Raw genomic sequence first — 26,502 nt, 5'->3', positions numbered from 1 at the left:
GAAGTCGGATGATGAAGGAGGTAGAACAACGTGGGACTTTTCCCCAGGAGACTGTTGTATGTGTTCTGTGTAAACCACAACATTGAGTTTCATTAAGTGAAGTGTTAACTTAAACGCAAGTAATTCTAAGAGTATGTTGACATATTTCGCCTCTCCTCATTATGCAAACTTTTAAATGTTACACCTTTGATCCAAGACCTTTGATTGTGATATGGGAATCGATGGATTGAGTATAAGTCCAAGCCTTTCCTTGCAGAGGAATTAAAGGTGAAACACCTGATAGAGTCAGCAAATGTTTAAAAAGTACTTATTAGGACCAAAATATGCTTGTTAGACATCTACTGCATGCTGATGGTGTTAAAGCACACACTGCGTTCCTTCAAACGGGGCTCTCAGGAGTCTTTATACACAGTATAATAATTCCATAAACACAGCACACTGAAAACAACGTTGCACAAACAAACAGAGACCTCCTGCCTCGTACTGAACAACCTCGGTGTAAAACGAAAACAACCGGTCAGAGGGAGAAACAAATTGTTCAACCTCAGGAGCTGTGAACTTTGCGGTCACCAGCTGGGAAAGAGACAAGGTTTTACAGTGTGTTTCAGTTTAAATAAAGCATGAGATCAGAACTTGGAGACAGAGCGGTAATGTTGTATTACCACTAAGAGGCAACACAAGGGCAAATGTGCACAGAGATTTATATCTAATGCAACAACAAATGGAGTGCAGACAACACAAACAGCAGAATTGTTCCACATAAAGCCTGGCTTAAACCCAGAGGTTGACAGAGGCATTGATATTCATACCTGCAGTGATATAAAGGACTGTGTATGTGTGTTCTGAATGAGCAAGTTTTATTTGTCGCAACGCTCTGATTCATGCAGTCCCGCTGTCTTAAAAAGCATCCATGCCTGATATTGCTCCTCAACAACTGCTCGACTACTCCGCACTTCTAGTGTCTCCTCTTGTCTCTAAGTCAACACTTCCTCCCTCTCCTGGCTGTATTTTTTCCTTCCACTTTTCTAATACGCTTATTTCTTTCGCCTTCATCTATTCTCCTCTTTTGCACCAATGGCTTTTGAAGGCTGATACCAATATTTGTACAGCGCATGTATGCTGAAGGTTGAAAGCCACATATTTGTACTGATGTAAGATTTGAAGCAGTTGGCATTTCAAACATTCACCTTGGCAAAAACACCTGCTACTGAAATAACTGTATATCATCTGATAGCAAAACATTCACTGAAACCTGTAATTAAAAATAAGGCATGTATTATTTTATAAAGAATAGTTACTGTACCTGCAATGAGATATGAGTTAAATATATAAAGTATTAGAGTTACAGTAGTTGTAATTTGGACAAACGCCTCTGTTTACACTAAGCTAATATAATGACCTTAAGTTAGCATGTTGTAGAGAGAGTATCAATCTGTTAGCAAGAAAATGAATAAGCACAAGAATGTCAATCTTTAGCTTTAGAGCCATTGGAAGATGTTTCTTTTAAATTCTGGACAGAACCAGGCTAGCTTGTTTCCCTGTGCATGCAAACATTATGCTACACTAAGCTAACCGCCTGCGTGCTGTTGCTCCATATTCCCAATACAGACGGTGTCCATCTTCTCACCAGAGCCTAGTGAGAATAACAGTTAAAATGTTTCCTACAGTGTTAAACTTCTGCTACACAGTTAGCTAGTCAAACTTTAGCTTTAGAGGTGTTGGACAGAAGTTTGCTAATACCTCTCGACATTGTGCTAAGGGAAGCTTACCGCCTGCTAGATCTATACTTACTGTAAACACATGATAGAGGCCATTTTCTCATCGAGCTTTCAATATAAAGGAAATAAGTGTAAAATTTCCATTAATCTGTCAGCTAAGAGGTAATGGGAGGCATTTTTTTTAGCCATGTATGCTAGCTGTTTCCCTCTCCCTCAAGTTTTAGCGCCAAGCTAGGCTGAATTGGTTAATTGGTCTATCTCTTTCTCTACACTGTTCCACACTTCTCCTCTCCTCTGCCTTTTTTTTCATTTCTTCTCCTCCTTTTTCAGCTCCTCTCTACGCTTCTTCATCCTACCCATCCTATCTTCTGGTCCATTCGATGCTTCTCTTTTCATGGCTGGCTCCTTTTCACTTTCTTCATCTTTTCAGTATCTCTCGTCCTGTTTCTCTTTCCTCCTCTCTTCCCCTTCACTTTCACCTTTCATTTTTTTCCTCTCCGCTTCTTTTCAGAGCAGCAAAATTTAAATAACCCTGAATGTAGCCCTGTGCCATCAAACGCACATAACCCATAAGAGGCGAAAACTCCATCAAAACAACCTCCCATAAATAAATTCAGTAAATACATATCAGGTTTTTTCTCACCCTCTGAAGTGTCAGTGACTTTGCTGACTTGGCACACATGCATCCATGAATGCCTTTGTCAGTGTGTCAGTGTGCACACTATGAGCATGCATGCATTTGCATAATTTAGAGATTTATTATGGTGCAAAATAATGTGAGAGTGAGAGTGAGAATAAGGCACCCTTCTCCTCCCCTCCCTCAGCTTTGCAGTGCAGCGAGCTTAGTTATACATTATGCACAGTTCTGCATCTTTAAAATAATCTGCTTTGTGCCCGTTGCCCTGCACAGCGTGTGAAGCTCGACTTGGGCGATATCAGCTAGAAATGTGAAATACCCTCCTTCTTCATCTTATTCTTTATACATCTTAATATACTGTTTTAAATTTCCATAAAGAACCATTTGTAACAGGCAGCGTTTTGACTGTTGATGAGAGAGCAGCTTTGGAGGAAGAACTCTGTTAGTATAAGTATGAATACTTCATTTCAGGAGTGTTTCTTACTTAAGGGTCACGCCACTCTACAAGGTCAAAAGATAGATCTGACGGTTTGTGAGATGACAAGTTAGGTAGTTATGATAAATAATTTATCTGACCACAACTTAACTGTTATGATTCTGTCTCACTAACCTTCTTTAAGGTTGTGGTAGAGAGCAGCAAAAGAAAGCTCTGATAAACAGGCTGCGTGCTACCTGTCTGGCACAGAGTGGCAGACGGACAAAGTTAGCAACTAGCTGGAGAACAAAGTGGAGATTTAGCACTAAGGCAAGATATTTTTCTCAGGAGTTGGTGGAGACCAAAACATAGCTTAAGGGCCTGTGTCTACTAACAGCATTTTTTTGCGCTGGCAACACCTATTTTCTTTACAAAACAAAGGCAGGTCAGGTTTTCAGCGCTCAGCGTCCTCAGTGCTAAAACACCCTCAGCGTCAGCTGTTTTTTGTCGCTGTGCTCATAGCTCTTTTGGAACACCGCCACGCTCGTCAATGTCATTTCTCACTCACCCACAAATCAAAATCAAGAAAGGCGGGACTTCAGATATCAACTTTGTCAACAACAATGGTGGAGGAGAAGCTAATCCTTTAGTTTTTCCGTGGGTACCATTTCCTTCTGAGCTGCTGCTAATGCCAGGACACGACTCCTTTACATCGTTTTAATGTTTTCTTTGTTAAATCTCCTTGAATAAAAGCAAATGTTAAGCATACAGAGCAATTTAAAACAGACTTAACGATCACTATCGAGGGAAGCGGAAGTGCCGCAAGACAACTTTGGTAACCTAGCTACAGCAAGTGCCGGTGAGAAGCGCTCTGAAATTGAGGTTGTGGGCACAGCCAGCTCAGAAAATGTCGTTAGTGGACACAGGCCCTAAAGGGGAGTACATATTAGACTTATAATTTTCAGGTGGCCTAATATATGTCTCCTCATAAATTCAAACGTTGCTCTGTTTCCCCTGAATGTGAATAAGCAGCGGTTTGCTTACACGTCACCCTAAACATATTATTGGGTGATAATATGAAAACATGGTGTTTGTTCAGTTTGTTGCGCTGCCCCCAAGTGGCCTAAATAAATAATACAATTTTAAACCGTTTGTTCAAGTACTTATTTAAGCAAACAAAATCTGTGCCAAACTATTTACGCATGAAGAAGCTAAGGAGGGTTAATGTGAACAGCTGCCATGTTTGAACAAATCGTCTTTTGTGTATTACATTAAAATTCTGTTATTGGATTTACTGGATTTCATTAAATTGCAGCAGTTTTGGTTACCAGGGTGACTCTGACTACAAATACAAACATGGAGATGAAGCAGTACACCAAATAAATAATCTGTTTATGTGGTGAAATTACAAGAAGCAGTTTCAAGTCTGTGTGCCCACTTATCGTTGTGTTTGGGATGTTAAATCTTCTGAGGTGATGGTCAATGTGATTGTGAATAATCCTCAGAGAAAACAGAAGTTGAGCAGGGTGACTTTGCTTGTGTAAAATATTATCAGAGCGTCTTTGAAACATCTCTCTACAGTGTTGTATCTCTGCCTGTGAAATTCCCTTCAAAAACCCTCTTTGTAAGTGTCTCCGAGGGTGGGCTGACTCTCCGTCTCTTCCTCTGTCAATATGAGACCTCGCATGATGATTGAATGCTGTTCCAAGATTATTGTTCACAAAGGGGAACACACACACTGAGATGCAATTATTATTCCACACATACACGAGCTTTAATTCATTCACACATTGTTAAATAAATGGAGCTCAGGGTTGTTATGTCTAACGGGGTTGGTTTGGTTTCAGAGGGACATTGTATGCAAAAAAAAGCTGTGACCTTGTGGGGTTGTGTGTTTGCATGTTTGGAAACTAATCAACCAGCCTCTCTTCATTCTCAGCACAGAATTTTGTCCTTGACTAAGAAAACTTCAGCTGGAGCACCACAGCGCACACACACACACACACACTGACACACACTCCAACAACACACCAGTGCAGTCATTATTTTGCACCACTGTGACAGGCAGTAGGCAGTAAGATAGCGTGACAGCGTTGTGTGAATGTTATGTAAGAGACGGGACGCGGAGGGTACAGTGGAGCTGCAGGATGGAAAGCTTCAGCGTCCCCCCTGTGTGATGTATATAATCCGCAGCCGACACATTGACAGCCACCTCCACCGAATCACAGCAGGTGGGCGGCTGCTGTGAAATTCCCCACTGTGCGGGGCCTTTGAGCATTTTCTGACTTTTTTTTTAGGAGAAGCAAGAAAAAACGATTGGGAGCAGTGGGATAACAAAAAACAAGACAGAATTAGATGATTTGTCCAAGATGAAAGAAACTGCCTTTGATTTTTGGTCTTGTGGGTCCTTACCTCACATGCAGTGCATGAGACAAGATGTGCCCACCCACCCAGACCAAAAAAAATCAAAAAGAAAAAAAGAAGAAAAAAGAATGATTTCTTTTTTTTTACCAAAATAAAAGCCACACAGAAACTCTATTACACATTGGCCTATGATAGTTACAATGTTTACAGAATAGGAAGTCCAAGATCTCATCAAGACAACTTGTGACAAAAATTTGTTGAACTTTTCACAAAAGTCACTTCTATCTGACAAATGATCTAACAATGAAAATGTAGATCAATGTAATGTTTATATGCCACCCCCGCAACACTTAATATCTATCTTAACATCTTTTAAGGAGTAATGGACACAATTCATTTGCTCCCTTCGGGCAGGCAGAAAGGTACTGCCCAAAGTGAAGGAGTTCAAGGATCTCGGGGTCTTGTTCATGAATGAGGGTATAATGGATCATGAGATGTCGTTGGTGAATTATCAGCAGTATTGTGTACCGGGCAGTTGTGGTGAACAAGGAACTGACCCGTAAGTCGAAGCTCTCAATTTACCAGTCGATCTACGTTCCAACCCTCACCTGTGGTCATGAGCTATCCCAGCTAGCAGGGAACATTGGCTAACATTACCTACAAGTTTAATCTAATATTCAAAGAACGTTTTAAGGATGTTTATCATTTTAAATAAAGTTCTTGTAACGTTAAAACTTAAACTAAGACAAAATGTTTTAACTGCAACATTCTGAAGATATGTTCAGGATGTTATTGAGGCCCGGGATGTCAGAACGGATTTTATAAAACATAAAAACAAAGGTCGAACATGCTCACTGCAACTTTCTGAGGATCTTTTCAGGATGTTAGTGTGGCCTGAACCATCAGAACGTGATTTATAAAACGTTCCTGAAATGTGATTGCATGAGAATGTTCTCCTACTAAAGGAACATTCTTGGAACCAAATAAAAACTTCCTGCTCAAAACATCACCAGAACATTGCACGTAACACTCTCAGAACGTTCTTTGAACAAAAAAAAATCCAGCTGGGATGGGTAGTGACCGAAAGAATGGGATGGGGGATACAAGAGGACGATATACTGTATGTGTCCCTCCTCAGGGTGGCTGGGCTCAGGGGGTGAAGAGCTCAGACATCCGGAGGGAGCTCGGAGCAGAGCTGCTACTCCGTCACATCGAAAGGAGCCAACCCAGGATACGTGGAAGAAAATGGATTGATGGATGGATACATCAAACTTGCATTTACTGAACATGAAAACCTCCCTCAAATTTCATCATAGACATTTCTTCACCCAATTCTCTGTGATCGCTGAGAGAGTTCTGGAAGTATTTCTCTTAAAGTCCTTGGTGCATAAAAAGAACATCCTACCAATTAAATGCCTTACTATCATGTTAATAATACCGATATTTACCAAAAAAACTGTTTAAGGCTTATATCGGTAATTTATCAGGCTCCATGATAGAAATAGTAACTGCCATGGTATTAATAAGTAGCAATATGGAAAAATTGAGACAAATATATGTAAACAAAGTGAGAACTTCTTCATGAAAAATGTTGAAACTAATGTTAAAATTCTCTCTCTCTGCCCAATTGGATTGTTGGTACAAAACACAGCTACTCTGTTTGAACATTTAAAGTGAGGTTAATCTATGGAGTTGCAAAAACAAGCTTCATTTCATATTTATATTCCTAACTTTATTAGACAGGCAGAGAGTCATGAGATAAATATGTTTCATATAGAAAAACAATATCTCAGAGGCAGCATTCAGGTATAATCAAGTACGATACAGTAATGTCAAGATGAGAAAAAATGCTTCATGATAGTTCGTTTGCTTTATTTCCCACTAGAGGACGAACAGTCTCTCTATAAAAGCAGCTACAGTTGAGAATCCATTACACATTAGAGTCTACTTAACTAACAGAGGCACCTTGTCCATTTGAAAAGCTGCTAGCTTCATGAAGTAGAGCGGCCTGCCCGGCACCTCTCTCCTTGCTGAAATATCTGCACGCTAATATGATCCTCCATGAAAAGCTTCATTTGCAGCCTGAGGCAGAGCAGGACCGTGTGTGTGTGCATTAAAGAACATTATAATAGCAGTTTGGACAGTGGTCCTGACACACACACACACACACACACACACACACACACACACACACACACACACACACACACACACACACACACACGCTCGCAATCCATGGACCTATTTGATTGGATTAATCAGGAATTTCTCCAGCTCTCCTCTTGTATCCCCACCAGTGGAGTTAATTGCATTAGAGCAATGGAGTGGAGGAGAACTAAGTCTGATGTCCTGCCTCACTTTACTGCAGAAACGAGATGGGAGAAGACAATGGGGAGAAGGAGCTGGAGGAGGAGGGGGTGATGATGGCGGGGCTGGGAGATACACAGCAGAGGGAAAGTAATAGAACAGTATGAAGGTGTGTGGGTGCAAACAGGAGACAGAAACAGTTTCATCTCAGCAGGAACACATCTGGGTGCTGCTTGAGGGAAAACCTTCCAATAGTCGTTTTCATATTGTAAGACACTGCTTTTTAACAGGGCTGTTAAGGACAAAAGCTCATTAAAAGGACTGAAATTAAATCATCTTATGTCTGAAAAGCTGACGTTTTTGGAGACAAGAGCTAACCAGGATGTAAGGTGGATAAAGTATGACCTTCAAATCAGCCAATCTGATAGCTGAGAAAGAAAATCAGATCCCTGTATGGCTAATATACTGTGTTTAATAAAGTAGGAGGGTATGACCTAATTCAGTGTTTTCTGGACTATTTTTATCAGTTATTATGCTTGTACACCTTTACAAATCAGCTCTAATCCTCCTGTACAGACTCACCTTTGTTTAATGTTCATTAGTTTCTATATATGTTACCTACCTAAGTCCATCCATCCATTATCTATACTGCTTATCCTGTTCAGGGTTGCAGGGGGCTGGACTGATCGTCAGTGAATCACAGGGCTGACACCCAGAGACAGACAACCTTTCACACTCAATATCAGGCAATTTACAGTCACCAATTAACTCAACAAGCCCGTTTCTGGACTGTGAAGCCGGAGTACCCGGAGAGAACCCACGCCTGCACAGATATGATGATGTACAGCTGAGTTATAGCAGCTTGAATTTTTATGGCGAAGGATTTTGGTGACTTTTTTTTTGTCACAGTCACAGATTTTTCCCCACACCTTAATCAAGGGCTTAGGTCCCTACTGATCCAAATTTGAGGAGGATATGTCGTACCGTCTTAGAGCAGTAGCTTGTAGCGTAAAACATGAATTTTCCTACCTAGTTTATTCTGTTCCTGAAAAGAGTTAATCCTGAAAACAATCCTTAAAGGACAAATTCTCCCCTGGAAAAAGCCGCTCTGCAATCGATAGAAGCAATAATATTTGAAATTGGCGCCATAGCTGTGGAGAAAGTTGTACAAACAGCTCGTGGTTTCGCCCATTCTACATTCCTACAACACCCAGCATGCATTGTGCCCCTCCCTCTGAAAGGAACGGCCCAGCGAGAGACGCTGGAGTGAAATACTACCGTTTCGCTGCTGAAATACGATGAGAATATAACTCTGGATCGTCCAAAAAGTCTTCAGGTCTGCAGTCTACATTTCAAACCTGACGATTTTGAACGAGACATGACATCGGAGGCGGGCGTCCTAGATTGAGGAAGTGTACTTTATCAAGCTCCCTGGCCTCCACCAGATGACGTGTTTTACATAGTCTGGCGGAGGTTTTCCAGGGCCTGTTGGAGAAGCGGATAGCGTCCTCCAAAGGCACAGAGTGAAATAGCTTTTTTATCCTACTATAATGGCATTAGCTCCCCATAATAGCATGATAGGACTAAGGTGGAAAATTGACGAACTGGCCCTTTAATACAAAAGATTGTGGATAGAAAGGCCGGCTCATATTTTCTGCAAATAAACGGTGAATAAGATGACGTTTGGTTTCTGCTTTGCTGCTTCCTTGCACGTGGATTTCCTGCATCAGCAGCTGCTGACTGTGGCTGTTCTGTCCGACCGTATACCTTCTGCTCGATGCTTCATTTCTCCCACTCCGCTCCCTGCACTTGCTTCTTGTTTTCTTACCAACTACCCCACCCTGTTTCTATCAGTGCATCCCTTGTTATTGTGCCCTCTGGTACACTTTGACACAGAGGGGGCACAAGAAGTAAAGAGAGAGCTGTGTGTATCCAGTTTTGAAACCCGAGAACGATCAAGCCCTTACAGGTAAGGTCACACGCAATAGAAGAACACATTTTGGATCACTGGATAAGTTACATACAGTGCAGCTGCAGTTGAATTTTAAGGGTCCAAAGAGAGTCCAATCTGTGGTCTTATTCCTCAGTGGCACATATGGAGCTCTCACAGACCAAATGCAGCTTTAAAATACACACATCAACGTACCTAAATGTACACAAGTTATTTGTAAGTTACCACACAGGGTTCTAGGTGTTAATCAGCTTGTCAGAGACCCACTGACCCCCCGCTCAGGCGCAGGCAGACGACATGCATACACAAACATTTCCACACCACTAAAATAAAATGAGCTGAAATAAGCCAATCTGTCCGTCATGTGACCTGAGGGATCTGCTGGTTTGACAAACTGAAAGCATGTCAGAAACATATTCTGGAGCCAGACCAACTCATCCTTTACGGACCGGGAGCAAAATCTTAAAATCAATACTGTAAACTACAGGTGGAGCCGGTGGAGACGTCTGAGCATCGCAGTGATATGATGAAATTTTCAATCTCTTGGGTCCAAGATGCTGTCCGCTGCGTTTCCAATCAACTGGAGGAGGTGGAAAGCTTTTACAAGGCGTGGACACGTTGTTAGAGTCTGACATGGATGTAGAGAGCATCGAATGAATGAGGGATTCCTGAGAGGATGGAGGGTTATTTTGGTGGCGTTGCATCAATAATAACTCCTCGGTTTTTCCTCAGTGGTCCTGGAATTTTGATAATCAATAACATCTGTCTTTAAGCACATGAAGTACACGATGCTAGTGTTCAAACACTTGAATGTACTGCTGCTGCTCTCCATCGTCTACACCTTAGCATCAATTCTAACCAATATCAAAGAGGTGCTCTCCACTGTGGCACTTCTGTTCTGTGACTGTCGTATTTAACGTATCACATGGAAAGTGTGCTCTCTATCTTCTCCCCTCTCTATGTCAAGCCTCATGGATTGTTTTTATTTGTGCAGGGAGCATGTTATGAAAAAAGAGACTTAAAGGAGAAATTCTCCCCTGGAAAAAGCCACTGTCAGTCAAAGCTGGTGTTCTCTGTAATCAATAGAAGCAATAATATTTGAAATTGGCGCCATAGCTGTGGAGAAAGTTGAACAAACAGCTCGTGGTTTCGCCCATTTTACATTCCTACAACACCCAGCATGCATTGCGCCCCTCCTTCTGAAAAGAGCGGCCCAGCGAGGGACTCTGAAGTAATAGCAGGCGATGGCTCAGAACGGTACAGAATCCGAAATACGTCGAGAATATACCGGTGGATCGTCTAAAAAATCTTCAGGTCCGCCGTCTACATTTCAAATCTGACGGTTTTGAACGAGACGTGACATCGAAGGTGGGCGTACTAGATTGTCGCCAGACGGCGTAAAACACGTCATCTGGTTTTCTGGAGGTTTTCCAGGGCCCACTGGAGAAGCAGATAGCGTCCTCCAAAGACACAGAGCAAAATTGCTTGTTTTCCCTACCATTATAGCATTAGCTCCCCATAATAGCATGATAGGAATGAGGTTGAAAACTGGTGAACTGGCCCTTTAAATGACGGCTATAACTCAATCCCTGCTTGCTTCAATTAAATGGTTGAATCTGACAAGAGAGTGTGACTGGCCAGGTGTGACAAACCTGCTGATTTGGTCCTTAAACCCTAAATAAAATAATTGACTTTTGATGCCATAAGTAAAAAACAAATCTGCCATTACATCCTGTTTATAAAAAGATGTGTTGCTGAAATGAATAAATGCTTTTGAACCACGTTTATCTCAAGGCTACAAGCGATTTTTTTGCCCTGGAGTACAAGCTGCATAAGGTTCAAAACAGTTCAACATTTGAGGATCAAACAGAGAACCATGAATGATGGAGCATCCAGAAACATAATCTGTATCCCTGCTACTTTAAAGGCAAAACGGTCGGTAGCAGTTCGGAAAGGCCACACTGGAGCCTGCTGTTATAAAGAGAGGCAAGATAGTACCATTTGTGATAATAACACGCACTTTAGGACGTCGACTCTTAAAGGTACTTGTAGTGTTGTGGCAGAATACTACATTGTCACATCTGCCAAGAGGGGCCAATTAGGGGTCAAGTCACTTTTGGAAAGTAGGAAATGTGGCTGTTATGCGGTAAGTTAAGAGCCAGAATCACTTTCTTTTTTCAGGATACGTTTTTGGGCTTTTTGCATTTATTCAAAGGACAGTGGATGGAGGCGGAAATGGGGGAAGAGAGAGTGGGGATGACATGCAGGGAATGCAGGAGTGGTAGCATCAGTGAAAAGAGTCCCAGTATGTGAATATCTTGGTATCAGGCTGGGTGAATCATTTACATTTAAACACCATATTGAAAACTCTATCAGCAAACTTAAACAAAAACGTGGGTTTCTGTACAGAAACAGATCCCACTTCCAGATTAACTGTAGAAAAGTTATAATTGAATCAGTCTTTTTTTCAGTCCTAGATTATGGTGATATAGTCTACAGACACGCTGCTGCTTCCACTCACAAATCCCTCGTCTCAGTTTAGACTCTGTGTTCTGTATAACAAAGCTGATTGGTCTTCTCGAACGCTGAGGCGTCCCTTATTGGACATTCCCTGCCCTACATATCATACATGCTGAACTGGACCACCAGAAGCTACCAAACTCGCTCTACTGACCGTCTTATGCTTAAAGTCCCTCGTGTTTACTCTCAACCTTGAAAATCCGCCTTTAGTTTTTGTGCTCCAAACGTGGAATTATTTACAACACTCTCAGGATCGACCTCTATTACGGACAAATGAAGGCGATGGTCTCAAACCACTTCACCTCAGCTTGCAGTTGTTTTTACTGAGTATTGTGTTTTTGGTTTTAATTGTGTTACTGTTCTGTATCTCGCCATCGTCGCAAATGAGGGAAACCTCGATGATTCTGAAGGCTTAAAGGTCCCATATTATGCAATATTCACTTTGGAATGGTTTTCTAACAATAATATGCGCCCCCTGCCCGTCTACAAACCCCCCCCGAAATTAGAAAAGTCTATCCTCTCCTTTCTTGCTTGCTCCACTATTCAGAAAATGTGTGCTGAAACAGCCCGATTGCAGCTTTTCCCTACATGACGTCATGAAGGGCAATAACACCTCCTCCAGGTTGGTGACCCCACCCCAGATAAATGTTTGGTCTGCCCCCTGAAACTTCTTTTTTTATTCCTCTTGCAAACGCTGCTCCGGTAAAATAAACATGGCGAAGGTACGGGCAAAGCGTGGCAGTTGCTCTGTTGCTGGCTGCACAAACGAGCACAGGAGTCTAGTTTTACCTCCTTCGTCTGAGGTTATGTTGCTTTACTGTGTAGGCCTACCGAGCGTGATAGCCTGTTGAATGTGGTTTTAGCATAGCAGCTAACATAAGTTACTGTTGGTAACATAGTTTCCTTATACTACGTTAAAACCCGTTACCACTCTACGACCTGCCGGCGGGCCGTCATCGCGATTACTACAACATTTGCCCTGCAGCTACGATGATAACTGAATGAATGAATGATATGGCCGAGGGACAGAGTCGAACCCGTCGCCACTGCACCGAGGATTGCGCGTCTATACGCCCGTGTGCTTTAACCACTGAGCTAAACCACGCCCTGCCAGGATCACTATTATCACTATTTTTTTTTATATCGGCTGATGTACTTTCATGGTTTAAGAGCATCATAAAAGACTCTTGAGTGCATTTTATCACTGCTGAGTGAGTGTCAAACATCTTTTTACTTCATTTTAAATTCATTTAAAAGCTGTTTTGATAAAGCCGATAATGAGATAATGAGGTGTGTATGCACACAACAGCAGCAGATAAAGAGTGCACTTGAAGAATATTTGTGTGCCAAGAACATGGATCTTTTTTTTACTGATGCTCGCACTGACACTCAGTATTGATCCTCCGATCCCGAGCTTTCAGTGTTTCTTGCATTTCTCTGTTTGAATATGGCCTCATATAGCCCTTTTGAAGCCTTAAAAAAACTCTACAGTTGGAAATGAGATGAAAAGAGTTACAAAAGAGGGAAAAAAGGAAGAAAATATCTGAAACAAAGACAAAAAAGAGCCCAAGGACGCATCAAGGCGAGCGACAGCATCAATGAAAAAGAAGCAAAGATCTGAACTAAACCCGGAATATCCATTGTGGTCCTTCACAGAAACACGTGCTGTCCTTGCTCTGCGGTGGCAGCATGTGTATGTGACGCTGGCTCAGGCTCTGTAGAAACTCACGGCTGGGGGGTTTCCATGGAAGGGGAAGAGGGCGAGGAAGAAAGCAGGGGAGCAGCGAGGGGCCGGTCTGGCATGGAAGCCCCCGAGACAGGTACACTCTGCGCCCGAGGCTACTGCTGCCTTTTCCTTTGAGGGTGAGAAGAAACCCTCCTCTCTCAGTAATACCCACCGACTTTTTTAGACAGGGGTTTGGAGGGGGCAAGTGGCAGTGGCAGTTGTGTAAGTGGCATGTGTCCTCCCCGCCATAGGCTCGGGCTACACTGAGCGGCAGAGACAGCTCGTTCCCCCGGGCCGGCATTACACTAGCAGGACCCTTTTCAGGCAGCGGCTGTGCCACGGTCTGTGGCATCAAAACCAGCATAAAAAGGAAAAGGGCTGCAGGGAAGCGAGAGAGGCAGATAAGAAGGGAGACGTGGGGAGTTAGATGGAGGGAGGAGTGCTGGAGTGAAGAGCAGTTTAGTCATTTAGTCGGTCTTAACGGAGCGAGCAGATGGAGGGTCGGTGTCGCATTCAAGGACACTTCGACTGGACAGCACGCTGATTGACACGTCGGCTGTTGGCAGGGTTCAAACCTGTGAACTCTGGGACCTTCTAACGACAGAGAAAAAAACATCACACGCTCTGATCTATACCGCTGTTCTTTTATCTCTCCATCCCTGCACTCTTCTCCTTCAGTCGCTTTACTGAGTACTGAGAGAGCCAGCCAGCGACTCTGTTAGCTCACTGAGCTGGAGGCTCTTTTCTCCCCCACTACACTACAGCTACCTTTAGAGCTATTTAGGCATCAGATGGTACAAATGATGCTTCAATGTCAAAAAGGAACAAATAATACGCTTTTCTTGATCCATTAAGGGAAAATGCGGCAAAGAGAACCGGCTAAGGTCCCTTTATGTTCTGCACACTGTTGCTTTGAGCTACACGCTAACGCAAACATGCTAACCTGCTCACAGTGACAGTTTCTATCTTTAACAGCTGCTTTAATCTGACCTGCTGATGGTGTTAGATGAAAAGTAAGGTAATTATCAAGTTATTTCCAATCTTCCAATCCAATCATTTTTGAGGGGGCTTCCACTGCAGCCAGTGTTTATTCAGATAAGAGTTAAAGGATATCTAGAACAAGATTTCCTGATTGTTTAAAGTCCAGCTAGCAACCTGTGACTCAAGAATGGGGTTGGAGTTTATAATGACGTCTAAAAATTGATTTTCTGCGCTCACGTTAAAGTTTAATATAATAAGTTTAATATAATGCTCCGTCTTTAGCCGCTTTCCCACTGGTTTTTGCTTAATGGGAAGGTTACAATCGGCATTCAGACCTGGGTCAAATGACTCTGCAGTAGACACGGGTAATTATCGCCTCGGCTCCGATTGGCATTAATGGGAACACAAAACCTGTGTCGACACGCTTATCTTCTACCCCTTTCCTGCGCGATGCTCCGTCTGTAACTTCTGCCACTCCTTGTTATCTCAGCTACTAAATTCCGCCCGTCTCCGTCCCAGCAGCGCTCGAACATCGTTCCAGATTTGTCGGTGCCGAGTTTGATAAACAGACTGAATGAGTTACAGATACAAGAAAGTCCTAACCACCGTAACATCTTCACTGTTAACTAAGCCTGGTTCTGACACTTTTGTGACGCCAGGCGGTGACGCAGCAGAAAAAAGACTGAAAGGCGTATACTCCACAGGCAATGGGAAAAGAAACAATCTGCATCTATAAGCAGGTCTTCCCGGGTCTGAAACACCTGCGTCAACGCGCTAATTTCGGCGGGACAGGGGTATAAGTCAGATGATAGTCAACTGGGTCCGGGACTGCATCAAGGCCAATTCGTTACGCCTGTTTTGCTCTCCTAACACACTGTTTTCCTGTACACAACCAAAGCTGCTGAAACAAAATAGGACAATTCTCAGACTGCAAACGGAAAGCAGAACACTTTTGACAACAAGAATCTTGTCCCTCGCCTACAGATTCTGCATTTATATTCAGATCATTATAAAGACATAATTATAACTCATTCTCTGAGCACTGTGAATATCTGAGCCAAATCTTAATGGCAATCCATCTAATACTCATTATCATCTCTGCATTTAGATCGGGACCAAAAAATCCACAAAATTTAAACAGCTAAATTTTACTTGAGAGAAGTGAGTAGGAGACTTTGCTTGCTCTTTCCACACACACCGTCTTCTTTCCAACAGCACCACATGTGTGTTTTCAAGGGCATTTCCCCTTCGATGGCTCCGTGACAGGCTTAAAAACACGCCAGCTCCGACATGCGATGGTGGATGGCGGGAGGGGGTGTGAGCCTCAGAGAACAGCAAGACAAAACCATCATACTCAGCTGTTTTTGCTTGTTTCAGCCAAGTTTATTTTAAAAATATATTTATATTCAGACTGATTGAAGTTGTAAACAACAAAGAAGAAAAGAAGAAAAAAAGAAAATGTGCAATTTGGTTGCGGTGCACTATGGTCTATTGAAGCTACTGTATGTATCCTTGAAAGAAGAAACAATAACTTCTTCCTCTCACTAATGAAAAGATGAATCTATAGGATATAAAATGCAGACACTGCTCAATATAATCCACTCAGGGAATTTGCAGCTGCAGCCTTATTGGACCTTTATGAATAGTAGATTATGACAGCCAAAGTCTGCTAGCTTTAGTTAGCAAACTTTCCTTTTTGTTTTAAGATTACTTTTTAGACAGTGGATAGTGTTGGAAACAGGGGAGGAGAGTGGGGATGACATGTGGCAGGGGGCCGAGGGCGGGATCTGTCCCCAGGGCCACCGCATCGAGGACTGTGGCCTCTGTATTGGCCGCCGATTTAACCGCTTAGCTAAACCGGCACCCCTAGTTAGCGAGCTTAATATTGATATTGCTGCTCTGTTACTGTAAATTACACTATATTTACTAAGTAACAGATCATATGTCAATTGTTGTATCGCAAAAAAAGGGACTTCAAAGGCGGACACATTGTGGGTCCCAAATCTGACAAATTTGGGAAAAGTGCATCTTTCTATTTCAGGGATGATGGTGTGTTGGAAGCACAGATCCCATGGTGCTATTAGTGTGAACAGTACTGTTTACGTTTATTGATTTTTCTGCCTTTATTTGTTAACATTTTGCCACATTGGCACAATCATAGAAGCATGCTGAATTAGCTATTAGAGGCCGCTGTTTACTCTGTGGACGACTTTGATTCTGGAGAAGAGTTCATGACGGGATGATTCTCAGGCAAGCTTTGGAGTTATGATGGGCATCCTTTTTCATCACAGTTAAGGATGTTCATTCGCTTGAAACATTCACAAATCAATGTCAATTTTTTTTGTACAGCACATTTAAAACACGAGCTGACCAAAGTGCGTTACAGACAGTAAAAGGGCATGACGCATGATGTTGATCCATGATCAGAAACAAACTCAATTTGAAGGCCAAAGAAAAGAGGTGGGATATGAGCTGTGCTTTGATTTGATTAATTGAGTTGGCATTTCTGATATGAGGAGCCCACAACTGAAGAGGGACAGTCAACCCACAGTTTCCACTGAGCCCAAGGGGCGAGCCGCAGGGACTGCTCAGAGGACCTGAGTGCTCGTGCTGGGGTATAAAGGATTAAAGTACACTGGACATAATGATATCGTCGAAAAGTATAAATCACAATTAATCTGTTTATGACAGTTTAAAAACCTCTGGCATACGTTCAGAAAAAAATAATTAGGAAAGAGAGTTAAAGGATGTACACGATCCAGGGACACACTGCACTGTAGCAGGTACATGGACGGCATCTTAAGCCTAAATGCCACCAGGATGCCTCACTGATCGCATTAATTAAACTGACCCCGACAAGCTTAGTCAATTAAAGGAGATTCAATTTGTCAATTTCCTGTAACATTTGCCTCTGAGTGCACTGTTCAGGTAAAGTAACACAAAACCCTACAAAGGAGGAAATGATATCCAAGTGTGTCAGCTGTGCAGGAAATATCATCACTGTCTATGATTTAGTTTACATTCTGCATGAAAGGAAATTGTTTATGTTCAGTTGAGGTTGTTGTGGTAAATTTCAATTGTCTGAACGATTAAACTTCTTTAAAAACTAGCATTCTAATGATCTTCCTGCACGTCACTTCACATCTCAGAGAAGCTGAAGTACCTTCAGTTGGAGTGCAGGAAATATCCCGAGGGAAATCTTCAGCATCTAATGGCCGGCTGCAGCTATGATCCAATAAAAAAGCTAAAGGTTGAACTCTATCTGTCATCCTTGGGCACATAATTGTGCACAAACACACACACAGAAACACACATCCGCTCACAAACACACAGCGTGGCTATTCAGTAAACTACACATGGATCTCTTTTATCATGTCGTGCCCGACTCTGACAAACAACTGTAATCTTGTGAACTCTGTGCTGACCGACACAGTCTATTCTCAAAAAGACCAATTTTGAAAAAAGTGCTCTGGTTTTTTTGCGATGCTATTACTCTGAGAAAGGAAAGAAAGGCTTCACAGTGTGAGAGTGACAGAGAGAGAGGAAGAAAAACACAAACACAAAGGATGAAGATGGAGGTCTGTCTCGGCCTGCTGTGTGTGTTTAGAATTAGTGGACTCGAGCCCTGAATGCAAAAGTGGATGAAATACAATTTCTTCTGGAAGCTGATTTGTCACAGCGACTGACATTTTCTTCAATTATGATGATGAACGCCACCTTAAATGTTTATTTCAGCTGTAGAAAGCAAGACTGTTTGTCCAGTTTGTTCATGAAATACTGAAGGAAAAAGTGTAAGGCCCCGATCAGACAACGAGGCACCACACTGCCTTTTCTGTTGAAGCCTGCGGTTAAAAAAAAGAGCAGCTCGCTGCGCCTTTTTATTTTCTGTTGTTAGGGCAACCACCGAATCATTAGCTGTCATTAACCTAACCTTTATATTGTAAACTGACAGAAGGCCTGCCTCTACAATCATCCACTTGGACAATGAGAAAAAACGGCAATGATGCCGGGTGCTTTTCTGCTTTGAGTTGAAGTTTTTTAAACTCGAGGCGCTCAGAGCGTTTCCTCAAAAACCCAAGGCACACAGAGCGGAAAAAAGGCGAGGCCGCCCCCAGCTGCTAAGACACGCTCTGTCTGATCAGGAGCTAACAGCGCAGTTAGAGGAAAATATACAGCAGTTTGTTCCAACCAAGTAATCTGACTGGACAAGAGGCAATCCATGAGTGCTGATAAGAGAACAATATCACTGGGACTTTTCACTCTGTGTATCACTCCGCCTCAGTCAGGTGTTCAGACTGTGTGTGTCTACATTAATCAAGCTTGTGCCTCTGAATCACAAAACAGACTCTTACTTCACTGGTTGTATGATACAGATAAATGTACATGATAAAAAACAGCTGATCTGTGGTAACCTGTAGACACAGAGTACAGAATGTTTGGGTTGCTTGGCAACAAAAGTGCAGTTTCAGTTAAAGTGGCAGTAAGCGACATGAACACTCCAATGTAAAAAACCTTCCGCCTCTCTGTATTACTCCGCTACACCAAACATGCATGCACATTTTGCAGTTTTTTTGCAGTCACATTTTACGCTAGTTTGTACAGAGTCGCTGTGATTGGCTAGTTACGTGGAAAGCTAATTCTGATTGGTTGATTGATTCAGGCCGGACACATTTTTTTTAAACAAACTAAATACTAGGGCCGGGCTTGGGAAATGCAACGATCAATTATTTTAACCCAATTCTTATGTAATAAATAAGTAAATAAAGTAATTATGGTGGAGCTAAAAGTAATCTGTTGTTTTAACAACTATTATAATGGTTGTATAAAAGCAATATCACACTGATGATCTGAATATCAGCACTGTCTTTGTGCCTACGACCGAATCACAGCAGTGCTGATATTCAGAACATCAGTGTGATATTGCCTAAATATATGAAAAATGTCAGCTGTGATAAAGGTGCTTTTTAAAATGTAGTTTCATTAATTCCATGCTAAATCATTTGTTTAATAGTCAGATCATCAGTTCTACAAGTAATTTAACAGTTTCCAGTCCAAACACTTGTCTGAATCAACCATAAACTAAAGTAATGTCCCTTTAAGAGGTTCAACGTATTCCAGCAGCATTAAGTCATGTTTCTGTCCTCCTGTCAAACTAATATTCTTCCCCACAGATTTGCCTTCATCTCACACTCACGGGAATATTATTGGTGAACTTGAGCGAGTCATTAAACTCTGACTGAAGTGCTTCAAAAGGTTAATTTATTTGCTAATCATTCTCCTTCTCTGAATCATTACAATAAATCACCCAACTCAGTGAGGAACTTCAGAGCCACTTTCAGCTCAGGGACTGGATTTCACCACTTTTTACTGCAACAGTCTGCAGTAGAGGCTGAAATTATGTGCATATTTGTGCGTGCATGAATGTGTGGGACTGTGTGATGTGTTGCAGTCGGTGGTCGGTGGTATTTTCTTCCAAACAGGCTAACAACAATATCCCTGACGGATGCTGTATTACTGATTCTGTACTCGTTACGAAACGCTTATTTTAACACGTTTGACAAAGTTTAAAATTTTACTTAAATAGCTTACTTCACTTATTCCATGGAAAATTCCATGAACCAGCTGATTTATTACCTGTTGTAGATGTCGTCGTCCTCCCCTCCCCAGCCCCAGTACTCGTTGGGGAAGCCGTTGATCTTCAGGAACTGTTTTTTACTGAGGCCTGAAACTCCCCCGAAGTATCCTGCGTACGGCAGCCTGCAGGACAGGAAGGAGGACAACATGGTTACATAAGTGAAGGAGACAAGGTGACAGCAGGGAGAAGTTACAAAGAAGGCAGTCGGGGAAATGTTACAAATGATTTTAAATTAGCATACCATTACAACATAAACTAGATTTGCCCTAAACAAAAACAACATTAAAAGACAGTAAATCAGCAGCCTCAACTCTCTGCTCTGCTGCACTTTATCTTCCATGTCAAAGAATTAAACCTCAGAGATAATTTGCTGCATTTCTTTATGGCACAAACAAAAATAAGTTGTCCACTGTCCTCTTCCTGCAGACAGAGCAGCATTCAAGGGGTGTAGTGTAAAATCACTTTTAACAACAATTTGCTACGCTAAAGACAAACAAAACAACAGCGACAATAACCCTGGTATTGGCAACAAAGATTTTATCATTGCATCACATTTGTTTTTAAAAGTTACAGGATGGTATAGGCATTAAGAATTTGACATAGACACTAGGGCTGGGTATTGGCAAAGAACTCACGATACATATCACGATACATGGCTCCCCACTGTACATCACTTACAGAAAATGTAAAAGTGGAGCAGCAAATTGAGTTAAAACTATTAAATTAATAATTTCCACTCCAAATTTATTAGAACAATATTTGACTTGCGGTGTCATTAAACACACTGAGTAGAAAGATACCATTACGCGTCACATGAAAATAAAGTGCAAAATATTGTTATTAATATATTAACGTGTCACCATGCTAAAAATGCAGGTGCCATAAAATAAAAATAAAATGTGTAGTGTTCTTACTGTGTCACTAAAGACACTGAACTATAAAAATAAAGTGAATATAAAAACTTTTCTTATTGTGCCACTGAACTGAAACAAATTTAGCTGCTGTATTATCACAGGGGCAGGCCGCCCAGGTACATTTGCCGCCCAGTTCTATCATGTTTCCTTTTTTTTATCTGTCATCCATGAATGGTTAATTGCTGAACAGTCTGCCCTCGCGCTCTGCCCCTCTTGTATCTGATGCAAGCGGCTTCTCCACACATGCTTGTAAGAGAAACACACACATAATTAACTACTGTGGTGCTGCAGACTTGCCCTGGCCTAAACATTCAGTTCTCCAGAAGTAAGAACAGTTTGTTTTGAATAGACCCAAACATATGTCACAAATCAACATGTTTTTTTCAGTAAAAGTAAAAACCATGATGCAACAAATCTCCTTCCTATCAATGAAAAAAATCACATCGCAATCAAAGTGTCTGTCAAAAGAAAACCAATATAATTTCTTTTAATTATCTACAGCTGTAATAGCTTTCCACTTCGATGATAACGTCAGTGCCGGTTAATGTAAAATGAATCATGAACAGCAGCGTCGCATTATGTGATGCATTATAGGAGCAGTTTGTTCTTTATACGAGGCTTGTTGAGATGACAGGATTTACATTTGAATAACATCCTGAAGTGTTTTATGCAATCAGATCTTTTTTAACTGTAGCTGATCTTAGATGTGTTTTTAAGTGGATGATTCATGTTGCCTTTTAACAATAAGTGGATGATCTATTTCCATATATTATCCACTCAAGACACATTAATTGACCTGGTGCATAAAGGGGCTTTAGTGCTGCTGCATGCTGAAGGACTCTGGTGCTTTTAAGCAGCAATCGTTAGCTGCTTATTACCTCCTTACCTTCAAAGGCTTGAATGCTACTCCTTACCTTGACAGGGCTTGAATGCTACAGAGTCTTTAAGGACGAATATTTTTTATTTAAACACTAATTACCCATTTAACACAAGATAAACACATGAGAAAGAGAAAAAAGCGGAGAATGAATGATGTAAAACTAATAGAGTTGGCTTTTTTTCTGTTGGACCGGTAGCTGCCTCATACCGGGTAGGACAAGCTAACCAGCGGTTAGCATGCTAGCGAAAAGGTAACGGGCGGTTAGCATGCTAGCGCAAGGTAACCGGCTGTTAGCACGCTAGCGCAACAGTAACCGCCGGTTAACATGCTAGCGCTGTCGGTGTTAACTCGGCCGGGTGGGCGTGTTCTCGCACGAGAGAGTGAGAGTGAGCTTCTGGAGACGAAGAGCCCAGGAGGAGGGGCCCAGTTTGAATGTGTTGTTGACAATCCTACTTATTATACCTTTAAAGTGGATTTAGAAAGAGTGACGTCAGAAAGAACAACACAATAAAATGATTGAGGGAGGTCTGTGTCCTGTCTAAAAATAACAGCCTTGTATAACGTCTTAGTGTGTGTGTGTGTGTGTGTGTGTGTGTGTGTGTGTGTGTGTGTGTGTGTGTTTAAAAGGGATGAGAGTCTTTTTATTTTTTTCCTCAAAAGTGTCGAGACCAGTGACAGAGGTCAGCTGCAAGTGCCATCACAAGCGCCTCGAGTCTAACCAGAGGGTGATGCATGTGCGTTTCTGTGTGTGTGTGTGTGTGTTTGTACATGTGTGTATGTACAATATGTGCTGTCAAACGTATGACAGCTCGCTGTTGAGAGATGACAAGCAGAAACTAATGAGACCGTATGTTTCTGCACAAGTTCTCCCAGCAATAACATGAGGAGTGTGTGTTTGCCAGCGCGTGTGAGTGTGTGAATGCCGGGGTCTGACTACTTTCAAGGGACACATTGGATTTAAGTCCAGTTAATTGGGGACGGTGTGTCCAGATGGGAAAAAAGTTGGTGAGTTGCAGATTTTTGGTCAGTGGCGAGGGTAGCTCTCCAAGAAATTAAACTGGCTTAATTAAAGACCTTATATACATATAAACTCTAATTGAATATATCTTCATAAATTTCACATCATCCATTTTTTCTTTGGAAAAATGGGACATTCATCATCAATGCTAACTTTCAAACACTGACACACAGTATGGTCATGACACAAATTAGTGTGAACTTAGGGACAACATGGTTCACTTCTATCTATCAAAGGTATGGCAGAGAATAAACATTGGCTGCAGGTGATGAATGTTTCTCTTAGTTTTGCTTCTTCTGCTTTTGACATTAAGGTATTTCATTTTCTAAAAATAACAGTGTACTGTCTCAGGCAGCACACATGCTGGACACCTGATGAGCTTCGTCAAATACTGTAATTAAAGCTCAAATTACAACATATAGTGAATGATACGGACATCAAACATTTTATGCTGAAGATGAAACAAATTTCGCATAAAACAATTCTGTATTTGAGTTGTTGATTTGAACTGGGCGGGAATTAGGTTATAAAATCCAGCACTGTCAATCAACTCTAATAAAACCACACCCTGTATTTTGACTGTTTATTAACATTATAGAATGTTGTTTTATTTAACTTAAAGGTTAAATATGTTAACTTCTGTATATCAATATCAAAAAACATCAAGATATTTTTTATTTTTTGTGTTGAGATTTGTACAAACATCAACCCAAACATTTTAAAACTCAGGAAACTCCATAATTTTAAATATAGTGTGTTTAATTTGAGGAAGGGCGTTGATGGTACTGTTAGCTAACAGCACATGCACCTATTAAAGCTCCTGTGAGGAACTTTGGGTTTGTGTTGATTTTGGCGCCCCCTGTGGACGAAGCGGTACCTTTTATCTCTTTGCTGATTTTGTCCTGTACATGCTTAATGGTTGTTTTAAACAAAATATCTCATCCTGCTGTCTTTAACAGTTATATATGTATCACTCACTGGGAATCTTTGCAGTGGAATATGTCAAAAAAGACAGTAACTAATGTTACACAGAAATACTTTTTCAGGCACCAAATAATATTCGCAAAGTTTTTACATCGGCTTGTGGTCACCCTCTCAACTTAAATTGGTTCATTTTTACACTACACTATTTTGATTACTGCACATATGAGCTCTTTTTAATTTTCTCAAGCTTGTAAATGTTGCCTCACTTATAGAGCCACCGAATAGCGCGCTTATGTTGCCAGGTTAGGTCATGTCCTCGCATAAATGTGCTCTCTGTAGATAATGTGCAATGGGCTGAAGCACTCTCACACTGTTCCTATCTGGGGAACAAAACCCTAAATATCCACCAAAGCCTGTAAAATATAATAGTGATATAATGTAATACACTGCATAAGCTCCTTTTAGAGACTGTTTGTAGGATGTTATTGAAGGAGCCGTGTTGTGAAAGGTGACCTTTTCTGCTCTGAGAGCTGTTAGGTGTCTGTGAGGTGCTAAGGTAATGGAAAAGCACTTACCCACTGGACTTTCTACGACATTATTTCCACCATTTATGAAAAACAATCTTCAGCTTTTTAATATTCCAGAGCAGCTGAGGTTGTCTTTCTAACATGACTCAGCTGAAACACAAAATCACCCTTCTACCCCTCTCAGCGACTTGTTGACCAAATCAAATTTCTTTATTAGCCCTTTCTTTGTTTCCTTCTTTCTTCCTCACTTTTCTTAAACACTCAAAGAAGTTGCTGACTCAGACCACTTTGACCTTGGGAACCAATTTACTTCAAAGATCTGATTTTTACATCAGCAATTAACTGCAATCAATTGTGCGACCTTCCAGTCACTCAAACCAACAGGCTCCACTTTTATCCCCTTTTCCTTCATCGCAACTCTGCTGAAAGTCTTTACTGATTAACTGCTATTAAGAAAAGTTAGCCACCCTGCCCACCACCTGCTGCTGTATTTAATGCCAGATAGCATTAGCTTATTGAGCACTATATATCAGGGGCCTGCTGGAGCCCCTGTGGTGTTTTCAGTCGGATATATCTTGTGGACTGACAGCTCTTGGATGGGTAGGTCACATTCACTGGCCATGTTTAGTCCATTAATCAATGCTTCCAGTGCTTTTAGATAATTAAGGGCAGGTGTGGTGTCATAATGCAGAGGGACACAAATAAAACTGGACCCGAACATTCAGTGCTGGCTGTACACTCTGGAGTCTTTCTGGCTACACTGCATATTGAGAAGACCAGATAGGACTTACAGGCTTGCACATTATACAGCCCAGTCCAACTAAACTAATGGTTATTATTCATAGGGAAGAACTCATCTGATTTTTTCAATCCAACACTGGTACGATACCTGAGCTTTGGGTATTGGCAGAAACCAGTTTTCAATTAGTTTAGCTCAATTTTAAGTGGTTGTGTTATTTTGTGAAGTGCTGCAGCCACTGTCCAAAACATTGGCTTTGCAGGTATTACAAGAAGCCAAAAAAAATCTGCAAACAGATCACAACTAAGCTCATTCCATGCGGGCGGGGTAGTAAAATAGACATAGAACTAAACATGGAATAGAACTGAATAGATCAGTCCAGGTTCAGGCCCATTGTCCCTTATTTCTTATCTTTAAACTGGCATCTCATTGCAGCTGTCCAGGTGAGGTGCACCTCTGGGATAAGGTTTCTTTCAATGTATTCTCTAATAATTATATTTTGATAGTTTTTCGACACTCAAAAAGTCTTATGTTCTTGTTGTGGTTTAGGTAAGAAAGTTAGAAACATGCCTCCTCATTCTGCTTTCTGACTGATTTTTGTTTCGTCAAATCCAGAAACAACTTTTAAAGTTCAACCAGTTTCATCAAGAACAGAAAAATGTGAAGCAAGTGTATATTTATGGCTGACTGCCGGGGTCAGCCCTACACACGGGTCTGTATGTGTCTGGCTGAGTGACGCTACTTTCACAGCTGTAGAGAAAGAGAGTTGCAACATCGCAATGGCGGATCATGGAGCACATTGGACCTCCACTGACACGACTCTCTGTCTGTACGGCTCTTTGTTCGGGGGTAGGCGGGGCTGCTCCTCCGCTGCTCGTGCCCTGTCCTCACCTACGTCCGCAGCGCGCACCTGCTTTCAAACACGTTGTCATCGGCCTCATAAGGAGAGTTCTTGTACCAACCTGATGCGGTCAGCCACATACTAGGTTTTGACCTAGTCTTGTTTAATCTGCAGTATGTGTTTTAATGGTTTTTACTATGCATATTGGGATGCATCAGTCGATTAACTGTTTCATCCGACCACTGTCGGGAAAATGTGAAAATTGCAACCATAAGTAATATATTAAAAACATATCAACACAAAAAAAATGCTCACCTTACAAAGACTAATCCTAAGAATTAGCTTCGCCACTGCCTTAAAAATTACATAAATGATCAATTTGCAGAGTACTGTTCTGTGTCTTGT

At 41.6% G+C, this 26,502-nt stretch overlaps 1 protein-coding gene across 1 annotated transcript in view; it reads right to left on the bottom strand.

The window, feature by feature from the left end:
- Positions 1-26,502, bottom strand: part of b4galt2 (UDP-Gal:betaGlcNAc beta 1,4- galactosyltransferase, polypeptide 2) — a 169,961-nt gene that overhangs the window by 14,368 nt on the left and 129,091 nt on the right. The window contains exon 5 of the mRNA XM_069685168.1: positions 20,254-20,376. Within this exon, the coding sequence (XP_069541269.1) occupies positions 20,254-20,376 (123 nt within the window). The remainder of the gene's footprint in view (positions 1-20,253; positions 20,377-26,502) is intronic.

Source organism: Semicossyphus pulcher, unplaced genomic scaffold (assembly GCF_022749685.1).
Source record: "Semicossyphus pulcher isolate SPU_LCO1_2020_fin unplaced genomic scaffold, fSemPul1.0.p SCAF_7, whole genome shotgun sequence".
Lineage (NCBI taxonomy): Eukaryota > Metazoa > Chordata > Actinopteri > Labriformes > Labridae > Semicossyphus > Semicossyphus pulcher.
Note: the sequence above shows the minus strand (reverse complement) of the source record. Positions and strands in the feature narration are given on the sequence as shown.